The sequence below is a fragment of the Lepidochelys kempii genome, chromosome 16 (genome assembly GCF_965140265.1).
Source record: "Lepidochelys kempii isolate rLepKem1 chromosome 16, rLepKem1.hap2, whole genome shotgun sequence".
NCBI lineage: Eukaryota > Metazoa > Chordata > Testudines > Cheloniidae > Lepidochelys > Lepidochelys kempii.
Genome location: NC_133271.1, coordinates 15,667,113 through 15,680,816, shown reverse-complemented (window position 1 = coordinate 15,680,816; position 13,704 = coordinate 15,667,113). Strand labels below are relative to the sequence as shown.

Here is a 13,704-nt window from a genome sequence, read left to right as displayed (position 1 = left end):
AAATGTATAATTAGCCTGTGGAACCCACTACCACACAGGGTAGCACTGAGGTTGTGACTAAAGTAGTGATGGATTGGACATTTACACACATGAAGCCACCCAATGTTACTGGAGTACGAATGAAAACATAAAAGCCCACATGCTTCAGGGCATAAACCAATCTGACCGATGGGGATTAGGAATAATCTTTGCCTACGGACAGGTGATTCCATAACTGTCTACAGTAAAGTTCTATTTCTTGCAACCTTCCTTTGAAGCATTTGGTAGAGACCACTGCTGGAATCAGGATACCTGATCAAACTGGCCCCGGTCTGATCCAGTACATGCAATTTCTACATTCCTAAGCCTAGCTATTGCCTGTTTCTAGTACTGAGGGACACTAGGAATGACCCTGGAAAGATCAATGCACTACGAGCACCTTAAATTCTGCCCTTGAATTTAGCAGGACACAAAGATGGATCAGGAGAAGTACAAAGAAAACACAGAGGAGGAGGAGAGCAAGAAGACAGCCAGAATAAGGAGAAGAATGTCTGCAGGGATGAAGAAAAGACACCAAAGGGAAGCAGTGTGGATAAAAATAAAAATGTCTTGATTTCAGTCAGATTTTAAAAATTTAATTTAAACACTATTTTTTAAAAATAAACCTAGTTAAAATTATATTTGAAATTATGACAATTTATATTAAAAATTAATCTATTAAAATTCTTAAATTACTACATTAACATTTTAATGTATTAAAATAATTTTAAGTTAAATAAAAAATATTCAAACAAATGAAACTTGAACAGCAAACTTGTAAAGAATCAAACCACTGAACTGGTGGAAGTCACTGGTTAAGCATCAGCTACCACAGTTTGCTGAAGTGCTAAACCAGGTTTTGACAGCAGTAGACTTTTCTGCAGCTGCAGAAGAGGCTATTTTTCTTCATTTCAGTTTTTCAGCTAGTTTAGTTCAATGACTAGTTCATTCGAAGTTCAGAAATGGACTGGGAGCTGAAAGAGCAGGAAGTCTCATTTTCCCTCTTCCAATTTTTTGAAGAAAAATGAAGTCTGAGAAAATGAGATCTACTAGTTCTAAAATCTCAAAGAACACGGTCACCAGAACCAATCAGTTCAATTCACTAACTACAGATACTTCCTTTGTTTAATAAATCAGTTTTAAACACAAGACGTATTTTGATACATACTTTTTTCCCTTATGTACCCAGCACATTTTAGGTAGATTTATTTAACTAATAAAAACCATTTTGTGTGTGAATTTAATTGAATTCCAGTTTCCATCCAAATGCAGCTTGACACAAGTCACAAGTAAATTAAAAAAAAAAAAGATTATCCAGTAAATAAGAAACCCATCATTCACCATTGTCTACCATAATACAAAGGATTAAAGTTAAGAATTGGAATACATGTATGTTAAGCTATAGAAACACTCAAATAAGTGTGTAAATAGTGAATTCTGATTAGCAAAAACTAACACCAAATTTAGTGCAAAGGCTCTATTTAGTTGCAAATCAACATTTTAATGGTTACCAAGCAATGAGAAGCAACAGCTCTAAGAAAATAACTGAAAAGTACAAATGCAAAACAAGACTAAAGTTGATTTAAATCCATCCATTCTGAAGTGAACCCACTGAAAATCCTGGACACCCAGCTCTTCCATTCTTCTGCCCACCCTCCAAGCCCAAAGACACAAACACCCTTTTTTGTTGTAATGTGGCTGTAGCCATTACCCAAGTCCTGGAAAGTTCAGCCCAAGTGCTAAAAAGCTAAGGGAAAAACAAGCTAGTTGAAAAGCAATTCTAGAAGGCTTGTCAAGCTTCATTTTAGCCTCTGAACCCTGTAGCAGTCTTACCCATAAAGTACACTCCAGCTACAGAACTGAAATGAGGGGGTGTGTCACACATCAAGCCTCTTCCTACTACAGAGTAAGTACACACCTAAGCATACACTAGAGAGAATCTTTCATCCCAGCATGTGGGCTAGGGGGGGGTCTCTACTGATTAAAGCAGAAATAGTCACTTATCAGATTCCCATTAGAGAAATGCTACTGAAATATTTGTTTCAGAGTAACAGCCGTGTTAGTCTGTATTCGCAAAAAGAAAAGGAGTACTTGTGGCACCTTAGAGACTAACCAATTTATTTGAGCATGAGCTTTCGTGAGCTACAGTTCACTTCATCCGATGTAGCTCACAAAAGCTCATGCTCAAATAAATTGGTTAGTCTCTAAGGTGCCACAAGTACTCCTTTTCTTTTTGAAATATTTGTGTTTTGTTTCTTCTGTAGTTTTATTCTTAAAGTGAAAGTGATATGTTTAATCTTCCCACAACACAAACCCACTTCCACTCTATTTTGAGAGAGGACTTCCTGTTGATTAACAGCTACAGACAAGCTACCAACAATCCTAGCCTCTCTCTTAGGCTGCAGACTAGAGCCAGATTATTTTAGAGCAGGTCCAGTGTGCACCTACCCTCAGCACAGCCAACATCCTTTCAATTAGCTTCAGGGCCAGGAGACAAGGCCCAAGGCAGTCTCTGCTTCCTGGCACATGGAGGATCTGACTTCAGCCCCTTGCCTCTCAGCCCACTAGGGCAGTGGGAGTGTGATACAGAGGGAGGTGCTATGGTGGCAGGACCCTAACGCAGCTTTCCCTTCATCACCACCTCTCCCCATATGGACTGGTAGCTGGCAAGACAGACACAGGGCTGAGGTAGTCAGTCCCAGAGCTGCAATGGTCCCACAGACACTGAGGGCAAGGAATCACTCACTAATAAGACACTATCTCCGAGAAGCACAAAATGCAGGCAGCTGAGTTTCTAAAGGAGGGAAGGGCAAGAGAGGCAAAATGTTTCTTAATGTGGATCTTTACCAAAAGGTACCTCAAGTCTCCTTGTGCTTCCTTTTCATTCCCTCTCCTCACTTCCATATCCCATCTCATTTCCCTCATTTTTTCCTCAGCTCAGCCACATCAACACATCTAGAAGGGGTGACCCCACAAGAAGCATAGGAAAACAAAGACTTTCACGGAAATCAGCAAATTTAGCTCCAGCAGAACAATTCCTTGCTCATCAACAGGCTACAGATAAAGAACAACAACGTTGTTCCTCCTCTGAACACAAGTGCAACTGTTTGTCTAGTGGGAAGTGCCTTTCAAACCAAACCACTAAAATGAGATTCAAAGCCCAGCTGTATAGTACCGAAGACATTAACTCCTGACTCAGTGATAACAGTGATATACACTGTGCCTTCCAGCAGGTGCACAGAGTAAGACATGGGCAAAGAGCAAAAGTCAGCAGGAAAAGAAAGGGAGTTTCTCTAAATCAGATGTGCTAGGGTGGGACAAGGCACTGACACCTCTCACAGTAACAGTTAAATTACTGGTCTGAGGTCCTAGGCCCATACCAAATAAAAACAGCATTACCAGATTAAGGGTCCAGGATAGACCCAATAAGATCATGGGCCAGTATGCGATGAGCCATCAAAGCTACAATTTTTATCCACCTCAAAGGAGCTTAAAAACCCAATTTTCTAATGCCATACAGCAATGCAGCCACAAGGAAGCACGCTGAATGAATCCTGTTAGATACAGGAGATTGTATATCCAGACATAGCCATCTTCATCCTCCCACAAACATGATCCTCTCCAGTCAAGCAGGCAGGGAGCCTGGATGCCTGAGGTGCTCCAAACACACATGCCAATGTTTAGACTTGCCGGGAAGGGAGAGTGGTTTCTGATTTCGAAGAGCAGAAGTGGGTGTTCTTCCCCAGAATACTCTGAAAGAGCAGATGCAATTTCCTGCAATAAAATATAAGCCTCCCTGGTATACATCTAGAAACCGGTACTAGAACAGTTTGATGGGCAACTATTAGCCTCTTAAAAATACCAACAGATGCGCCCCAAAACCACAGGGTCCCAAATTGCTCAAACAGATTACAACTCACAAAGAGGGATGAGCCAAAAGCTGGTTATTCCTTCCCCTCTATTTAGGAGGGTAGTTACAAACCTTCAGAGGATTTATCTCCCAGGCTCTGTGCCCCCCTCTCACCTCCTGCATTGGGCCTAAATCCACAATGGAGTGGACAGAGGATACCGCAACTTTTTAAACAGGGCCACAGGTTCCCTCCCCCCTAGTGTAGAGCATTTATTCCTAGTGGGCAATTTTTGAAATATGGGCTGCTCAAAGTCATATGGGAAAGGCTGTAAGTATTAGCTGGCAGAGCAACGGTTGGTGCAGGATCAGTGATCAGAAAAGGGGGGGGGGTAATGTGATCCCTGTCCCGGCACGTCAGTTACAGAGAATAAAGTCACACTCCATCTTCTGCCACAGAACCCTATTTCCGAGGCACTAGGCAGGACAGGAAGTCAGAGCTATGGCGTCTACAGGACTATCGTTAGATAACAGGATACAGCCCCCAGAGCAGGAAAGTTTTAACATCGTTCTGCAAAAGGTTAACAGAATTCTGCAACTGTGACCTACAACAGGAACAGACTGGACAGACTGGCTCAGCATTAGGCAACAGCTCCGAATGAAGTTTCTCTAGGTCAGATGTCGCAGGTGTACGAGCCACAGGCATACAAACCACAGGCTAAGAAAGTATGAAGAAAATGTAATGTAAACACACAGCAGCTCCAAGGTAGCTTGGAGAACGGCACCACACCTGACTGTTTGTTGTTAGCTCACAACAGTTTGCCATTGTGTCTTACTCTATTTCTCCCTCCTGGTTTCTCCAGCACTGGTTTCCTCTGTCACTCCCATCTCACCTCTGTCAGTGAGAAAGACTTCTCTATAGGTCTTGCTATCTGGATTTTCCCTACCTCATTGACTCCACTGGGTTTCAAACCTCAGATGAAGACAGTTGTTCTCTATTGTCTATACAACCTAGTTTCTCTCTATATTGTTCTCTAACTCTTAGAGCAGAGGCTCCCAAACTGTGGGGCCTTTGGGGTGTGTGTGGCAGAACCGGGGCCAGCCCCTACAGGGAGTGGGGAAGGCGCGCCACCCAGCCCCTCCCTGCCCCCATCTCTGCTCCAGTCCCACCCACAGCCACATCCCCAGCTCTCTGCCCCATGGCTGGCCCTGTCCCCAACCCCACCAGCAGCCTTGCCCCCTGGCCTCGGCTCTGTTCCCAGCCAGAGCCGAGGCTGGGAGCAGGTCCTCATCTGGCCGTGGGCTCAGCAGCCCCCACTGCAGTCTGGCTGCGGCTCTGCTCCCGTCCCCAGCCTTGACCCCTGGCCACAGCTCCACCCACAGCTGTCCTAAACTCCTGTATCTGGTGATGTTGTTCGGTGGTATAAAGAGCTTTTTGTCTCTACACAGGGAAGGCCTTTACTTCCAGCTATGCCTGCAGCAAGAGCCCTTCAGAAATGACCCTGCTGTATGCTCCTGCAGATGCTGGGATGAAGCAAGCTCTACTACACAAGCAGCTACTCCTACAACTAGAACCAAATTCTGCCCTCAGTTAGACCCCTGCACCTCAGAAATCAGTGGGATCTCAAGAGAATAACCTACGGCAGAATTTAGCCCCCATCCTTTCCCATCATTATAGACAATTATTTTGCTCATGCTGGCAGGGACTAACTATGGAAGGTGATTGTGTAATTCTCTAAACTTAATGTCTGACATACCTAGACTATGTGGAAACAGGTTTAAATCCCAGCAGGATTGAGACAGCCCTTCATCCACTGAAGAACTGTAAGCAATGTACCACATTTTGCTCTTTCAGACAAGACCTTGATAAAAAAAGTGTCTTGGCTACTCTGCGTGGACATGGAAGATCTCATGGCACATTTTATACAAGCAGAGGTTTCCCTGACGTTCTTGCCCAAACTTCAGCATCTCCCTCTGCTGTGTACTGTATTCCCTTTGACCCCAGAGACAGCTGCATTTCAGTGGTGCCATATAAGGATATCTGTAAAGTGCTTCAAGTATACTTTGGGAGAAGGAGTTCTGATGTGGGGGACCTGCAATTTTTTCCCCCCAATGTGCATGCAGACCAGCAGCCGATGGCTCACGGACCGGCACCGGTATACTTTGAGTAGCACTGATCTAAAGCAAAACACATTCTTCATCCAAAAGAGCAAAGAAAGTCACAGCAACACTGAGAGCCAGATCCTAACTCACATGGGACCATCAGCTGCACCAAGTGCATCTCCAAAGGCCAGCTACTTTGCCTTCATTTTCTCTGGGGTAAAGTTTGTGAACACTGCAGTCAGCAAAGGAAGTGGCCTCACATTCTTATAGCACTTAGCTGAAAGTCATAAGACTCCACATCAGCAACTTCCTCAGCCCAACCTACAGCACTGAAAAGCCTCCTAATGAGCCAGACCACCCTAACGGGGTCAGCTCTTCCCGGATCACAACTCCACCACTTCAGCTTGCCAATAAGCAGCTGTTAAGTTGTGGAAGAAAGAAAGAGGAAAAAAAACTAGTTCCCTGGCCTAAGCTAGAGTTCAAGCGCTAGAGCAGTGGTCCCCAAACTTTTTAGGTCACATCCTACCTTACCCGTAATGGACTCTGATCATGCCCCACCCCTCAGAGCCATGGGCAGGTGCTGTGGCCAGGAGCCGGGCCATGGCTGGAGCCCAGAGCAGAAGCTGGAGCCATGTCCGAAGCCGGGGCTGTGTCCAGCAGCAGAGCTGCAGATGGGCCAGAGCTGTGGCTGGAGCTGTGTCCAGAGCCAGGGGCTGAGGCTGGAGCAAAGCTGGGGCAGAGTAGGGCTAGGGGCACTCCCTCCCCACCCCCCCATAGGGGTTGGCCTGGGCCCCACTACGCCCCCGAATGTTCCTTCATTCCCTGCTAGGGGGGCGTGCCCCACAGTTTGGGGACCACTTTGCTGGAGGCACAGAGGAAACCAAACTAATATGCTACACCAGCCAAAACTATGATCATCATCAACTGAACTTAACAGAACAGATAAATGGTTAAGTGCATGAGATTTTCCACCTCCAGGGACGAATGGAAACGCCCTGAAATGGCTCAGTTCTTGCAGAACCCAGATAATTATGGACAAGCATTCCACCTCAAGAGTTATCAGCGGCAGATTCCCTAAAAGCTCAATCCTCTCCCTTATAATATTCAACACCAGTATGACGCTACTGGAGAGCCAGTGAAACCACATGGGCTAAAGTGTCAGCCATAGGTGGGTGACACCTGGTACTGCAGCTCCTTTACATCAGAGGCAGACAGCACTGTCCCCCAGCCTTCTGAACGGATAGCCAACATCAGCACCTGGATAAGGGGCATTTGGCTATCACACAACTCAGACAACGCTGTGGTGATGTTGTCTGTATTTTGACTAACTCATTAGCCCTCAACTTCTCAGGTCATTGTGCAGCCTTCCTGTCCCTTTTGGGTTTCTTGGTGCTACTGGCTGATCATGTAGCCTCGGGGAGGTCCACTTCCACCTGCAAGTGGCTAGAAGATTGAGCTGATCCTATCGAAGAGAGAGTGGGCTGTGGTGATCTATGCATTTGAGATCTCTAGATTAGGCCATTGCAACACTGAAGATGGAAGGTACACACCCTGGAAAAGCTGGTGGGGGGAGAATGCAGCAGCTGACCTGCTTAGAAAGACCAGTGGCCATGAATACATCATGTTGGTGCCCTGCTCCTCATTTCTATTTTGAATACTTGGGAGGCAGTCTGATACAATGGTGATAGGCGATTTTTAAATACCTTGATTAGAAGTATATACCTGAGCGGTATATTGGTAGAGCTGTGTGGGAAAACTTGCAGACCACCTGTTTGCCCTACGCCTGGCTCTAAAAAACAGCGCTTTCATGAACACCAGGTTCTGTACTCCAACTAAACAGCACTCAACCAACACAGAACAATAGCCGGTCATTCTGCCAGAGCACTGTAAATGGACATTGATAAGATAAGTCTTATCCTCACAGGACTCTTCCAGGCTGTATTAGGAGAGGACTTGATTACGGGGGAAATGTGAAAAGGAATTTACAGCTTGCAAGTTCATACTGTAAGATCACCAAGGCCTAATGTGGACCGCCAAGCCAGCTCGTGTGCGTAAGAGGGCACACTTCTGAAAATGAGAACTCCAAACCAGCTGGAAGCGCTCACGGGACTTGGAGCTTTTCCAGGATATTCTGAATTCCTAAACGCGTTAAGTCACAATGCATTTTGGACTGTTTCCCCTCTTAGATAGGCTGGTTTGTTTCTGCCTCAGCCAGTGGAGCTACTGGCTACAGTTTCAGTTAAAGGAGGGGGTTCCGGCCTCAGGGCGTTAACATTCTCTGGCTGGAATCTGCATACCCCACAACCCGGAGAGGCCTCCATCCAACTCTACTGTATGGAACAGTAACATGTATATGCAGTTCAGGTTGGAACAAAGATATCCTGCTAGGATATGGGAATAAAGCTTCCTAACTTCTCCTTTACTCAGTTTGGGTAATTAAACTGCTTGGTCATATCAATCTGACCCAGTTAATGCTACTGAGTGACTGATCATATATGCTTCCTCCCTGAACTCTCACCAAAACTTTCACCCTTGTGTCCATGGGTTTCTTAACTAAAAGTCCATGGCAAATACCAGGAGAGAGTCTCTGTTGCAGATCATGTTCCAAAAGAAGGAATTCTTCCACTGAAACCCCAAGAGGGCTCCTTCTACATCAAAGATTGGCCTAATCTGGGAAATTTCCTTACAGGTTTTAAAATTGGTTCAGCTAAACCAATTTTAAAATCCATTATAAGTCTTCCCTATGGTACACACGCTTCCTTACCCAGATGATGTTTCCACCTCTCTCCTTTTGGAAAAGTCATGGTTGGAGAGCAGTGGCAGCTGTTCTACTTGTCCAATCATGAAAAATTTCTGTAGAAGGGAGTACCTGACATTCTATTGCCAATGACAGTCAGCATTTAGAAATTGTACGTGGGCGTGTACCACACCATAATCAACACAGCAAGAATCTCCGTTACACCAGATGGTTTGCCCCAGCAAGCACCTTGCATTCCAGTCTCTTTTGGAAATGTTCTGGCGCCAAAAAACCAATCACAGACTCTAGCTAAATTCTTAGTCACATACAAAACTTCCAATTCAACATGGATACAATCTCTCTTAATTCCCCCAGTCTTTCTCCAAATCTTTAGAATTTTAAAAGGGTCACAGTAACTGGAAAAGGCAGTAAACTAAGTAAAGGCAAGTCTGGGGATCCTCAGTACATGGTAACCCTGTTTCTGGAAATTCCTAGATCACCATTTCTTACCATTAGAGAGACTGTAAGAGACTAAGTCTTGGAAGAGGTCAAATGAATTAATACCACTGAGCCTAGAAACTTTTCTAATAGGAACAGGTTTCCCACATGCTTTCAGTTAGACCAAAGACAGCCTAGCGGAAAGAAGGCAAACCCAACATCCAGCTTCCCCTTTTGCTCGTTTATTAGCAATCAAGCAGAGTCACAGTAACGTATGCATTTGGTTTAAATTACAGAGGATTTCTCTGCAGGCACCTGAACGTGCTGAGAAAACTCCTGAACCTCAAACAGCTTAAAAAACCACCCAAAATGCCAACCCACAAGGCTGGCAGTAGCACCAAACCTGCACTCCTGAAACCTGCTTTCTAGGACAACAGGAAGAAGCTTGAAACCCAGTCTGGGAGACCAAGTTCACCTGGAATAGTTTCCTAATGAATGAGCTGATCTAGGAAGTAAAGGGGTTAATTCCTTCCTGAGCTCACATACAGCTAAAATTCCTGCGATAAGCTACTTCTACCAAACCCAGGGATCTAACAGGGGAGAAAATTGCAAGGAAGAGTTATTTTGATAGACTTTTTCCTGGGAGGAACTCACTTAGGGTGTGCTTTTCCAGAGGTGCAGCAGCTCGCATGACCTGGAGTTAGGGTGCTCAGCACTTCTGCAAAATCAGGCCTTGGTGCTCTGCTGCAGGGTTGCTCAAACACACATATACATATTTGCAAGGCAGAAAAGGATTACAGTTGGCCAGTAAAAACCCTCTCTCCTAGAATGGAACAGCTCCCACCGTTCAGTATACAGTGCCATAAGAGCCTTTGTAGACCAAGCGGCACTAACAGTTACCTTTAAATAAGATTAATTACTCTTGGGTTAATATAAAAACAGATTCTGAAAACAACTGAAAGCTGTCCTAACCATACTGAGGCAGTAAGACAGCAAGTCCAGGGCTGCTTTGGAATTTGTGTTTGCATAGCAGGAGGTGATAATCAATGTGCATAGTTGGCAACAAAACAGATTTTGATTAGCAGTTTGTAGTGAGAGTGGGGACAAAGAGCCCCCAAGCAGGCAGAGAGAATCCAAGCCAACCCACAATGGGAAAGGGGGAAATCCTTATAAAAGAATTCTACAGAAGTGGTCCAAATGTTACAGATTACATTATTGCTGGAGTGTTTCGCTCCATTAAAAAGGTTACAGCAAACAGGAGGTTCAACAGCACTCATTCGAGAAGATAAACCATGGTTTTAAAACTAACAACATTAACTTCCAGGCAGCCGTTTTCCTTTGCATGGCAATTTGCAATGCAAAGCAAGCTATTTCAACCCTTACCAAGGACAGTAATTCAGAAGCAAACGGGGAGGGAAAAGTTGAGCAGGGTTCACGCAATCAGTTTAGATGCAATTTTCTACTGAGTTAAGTTTCTCATTAGGCAAAAGTACTGTTTGGCTATTTCTTTCATATGTAGTGTGTGTAAGCTTTTTCTCTTTTTTGGGAGGGTGGGGGGAGACTTGTAATCCAAAGTTATCATCAGACCCCAATATCTTTCAGAAATGTCACCTCCAAATAGCTGAAGAATTCAATTCAGTTCTGGTCAGAGGCCACACACATAGAGCTGGCCAACGAAGACCAGACTCATGGCTATGTCCCGATGGGAGAAGAGAAATTGCACGCACCAGGATTATTAAAATCACGTGGAAGAGGCAGGCAAGTGTTAGCAACATACTAAACAACTCAGTCCAACACAGTTTAACCAGGAAAGGAGAAGTCTGAGGGTGGTGAGAAGAGAGAATTACACAGAGCCTCTTACCTGGAAGACAAACTAGCAAAGTCCCCTCCATCCAGCAGCCTGATTTTGCAGAACAGAACACCATTCACAAAGGGAACAGCAGTCAGCTCCTCCAGGGTGAAACTGGTCTGAAATTTAAACTTCTTTTTCTTCATCAGGAAAGCCATGGGCAGGCTCAGTGAGAAAAGTCCAGGAATGCAGAACAACAAAATCAGAGTCAGAAAGGAGCTTCTCAAAATGCACACAGATAAACAGAGGAACAGGCAGCTATTTCAGGAGTGGAAGAAGGAGAGCGTAAATTTCAGTTCAATTGCAATGACGGCCCAGCTTTAAATGCACAATCCTCTTCTCTCTTTGGTGGTCGGATCTGGCTGTGGGATCATTGCCCTGGCAGGCTTCAGGTGAGGAGGAAGAGGACAGAGTAAACCTCTGGAACATCTCCAAGGAGGAAAAGGAGGGAGAAAAATTCAAGCTCCGGACCAGCAGGAGCTCCCCTGCCTGCAGTTCTCCTGTTTAGAGGCTGTGGTGCTCTGTGTCCATCAGGCCCCCTTCAGAAACCATCTCTGATAGGAAGTCATCCTGAACTAGTCTGTCTGAAGAAATCCTAGGTCTGCAGACTGCACATTCAAGGCTTCTCGGTTTCAGTCTCCTCCCCTTGTGCGACTACTTTACACAGGTCTCTGCTGTCTGTTGCTACTGCTCCAACAGGTCTCTAATGTCAAGTAGGGAGGGAAACGAGTAAATTAGTCCCAGCCAGTCCTGGGCTCCTCCTCTGAAACCTGTTTAGGTGGATAAGATTCTGTTCAACCTCACTGCAATCTAAGGAGGAGGAATCCAGTTAGCCCGCTTCAGAGATCCCTTTCCCCCTTTTCTGCCTACTGCCCCTGGGTTGCTCTCTATTTTGGAAGAAGTGTTTAATACTCATCTGTTCTAGAACCATTTTTATCCATAAATCTCAAAGCACTGTACAAAGGAAGGCAAGTCTAACAGCTGATCTGATGAAAAACCGGGAAGAAATATTGGTGAAATGCGGAGGGGGGGGGTAAGTCAGAGCTCTTCGGGAAGTTTCAGTATTTTGACCCTCTCCACACACACACACGAAACTTGCAATTTTTCTTCTCCGTTTTTTCCCAACTAGCGCGAATAATAAAGCGTGTCCCCCCCCCCGGGTCAGGGGCACCAGAGCGAGTCCTCACGACAGCCAAGTTCATGCGGCCGGACCCATTTTCACCACGGTGCCCACTTCAACCCGCCGAAAGCCCAGGGACTAAACACGGCGGCAAGGGGAGCCGGCTGCAAGCGCCTTGTCCACACGAGGGGGTCGGGCCACGCTGGGGCTGGGCTTCTCTGATACATGCGATGAGCCGAGTCCGGTCTCTGCCCGCCTCCGCCTCCCCGCGCAACCAGCCCAGCCCAGCCCGCTGCCGGCCGCCCACGGCGGCCTCGCCAGGGGCCACCGCGGCAGGAGCAGCCCGAACCCTGCCGCGGCCCCCGCCCGCCACGGCCCGGTTCGAGCTCCCGGCCCGGTTCCGCTCGGCCGGCCGCGCCTCTGCACCGTGAGCGGAGCGGAGCGCCCTCCCCCGCCCCGCGGCATGTGGACGGCGCGGCCACGGGACCCGCCACCAGCCCCGCTCTCACCTTCTGCCCGCGCCCCGCAGAGCCGCCGCCGCCGCCCGCCCGCCCCGCAACCCCGGCTAGCGCGCCTACGCCAAGTGCGCCCGCCACGCCAATGGCGTAGAGAGTGGCAGGCCCCCGCGGGCCCGCCAAGCTTTGAGAATACGAAAGCCCAGACAACACCCCCCCCCCCGCCCTTCCTTCTCACGGGGGCTGGGGGGGGGGGGGGGGGGAGAGTGGCGCCATCGGATTGGGCAGAGGCAAAGGCACAAACTCCTAGCCCTGGGTTCGGATTGGCTGCTACAGCACGGTTAGGGGGAGGAAGGAAAGAGCTTAGGGGCTTAGTGATTGGAGGAGGTAACTGTCAATCTTCTTAAAAACCATCCCCTTTCGTCTTGATTCAGGTGAAAGAGAAAGGGGAGGGGGAAAAAGGAGACAGACAAGAGAGGGAGAGGGAGAGGGAGAGGGAGAGGGGGAGGGGGAGGGGGAGGGGGAGGGGGAAAGGGAAAGGTGGGTGGGGAGAGAAAAAGAGGAAGAGGGGAAGAAAGGTAGAGGGAAATCTGACTGGCAGATAAAGGGTAGAAGAGAGGGGGCTGGAATCAGGAGAAGAGGGGGAGAAAAGTTAGATGGGGAATAAAAAGATCTAAAATGGAGAGCAAGTCAGGGAAACTGAGGGGGACAGGACCATGCAGGAAACGGACACGGCAGCACCACCACACCTTCAGTAATCATTAGGCAGGCTGCCCCCAAAATCGCGTGATGGGATTAGGAAGCACAAGATTTTTAAAGCAATTAGACACTTGTGGGGCTTTATTTGCGTTTTGGGGTTGGAGACTCGGGGGGTGCATTCATGTCATGTTTTCTAGCTTTTCTCTGCAGCCACGAAGGCTAGAAAGTTACTTTTATTTCTAAATGAAAGCTGGGAGTCTTGCCTTGTCACATGACTTCAGGAGATGGTGCCTAACTCCCACTGATTTCACCTAAATACTTGAGAGGACGTGGGCCTAGGTCTTTAAAGAAAACCATCAAATATCACGAGGCTTGTGATAACTTATTGGTGATGACAATAACACTTATATTTAGCCCTTCCATAGCACTCTACGTCTG

The 13,704-nt window shown here is 46.8% G+C and overlaps 1 protein-coding gene across 1 annotated transcript in view; it reads right to left on the bottom strand.

Moving 5' to 3' along the window:
- EEIG1 (estrogen-induced osteoclastogenesis regulator 1) overlaps positions 1–12,669 on the bottom strand; it is a 45,220-nt gene extending 32,551 nt beyond the window's left edge. Inside the window, exons 1-2 of the mRNA XM_073314712.1 lie at positions 12,622–12,669; positions 11,005–11,695 (exon numbers count right to left, since the gene is read on the bottom strand). Of these exons, the coding sequence (XP_073170813.1) occupies positions 11,005–11,150 (146 nt within the window). The 5' untranslated portion in view covers positions 11,151–11,695; positions 12,622–12,669. The remainder of the gene's footprint in view (positions 1–11,004; positions 11,696–12,621) is intronic.
- Positions 12,670–13,704: the final 1,035 nt, after the last annotated feature.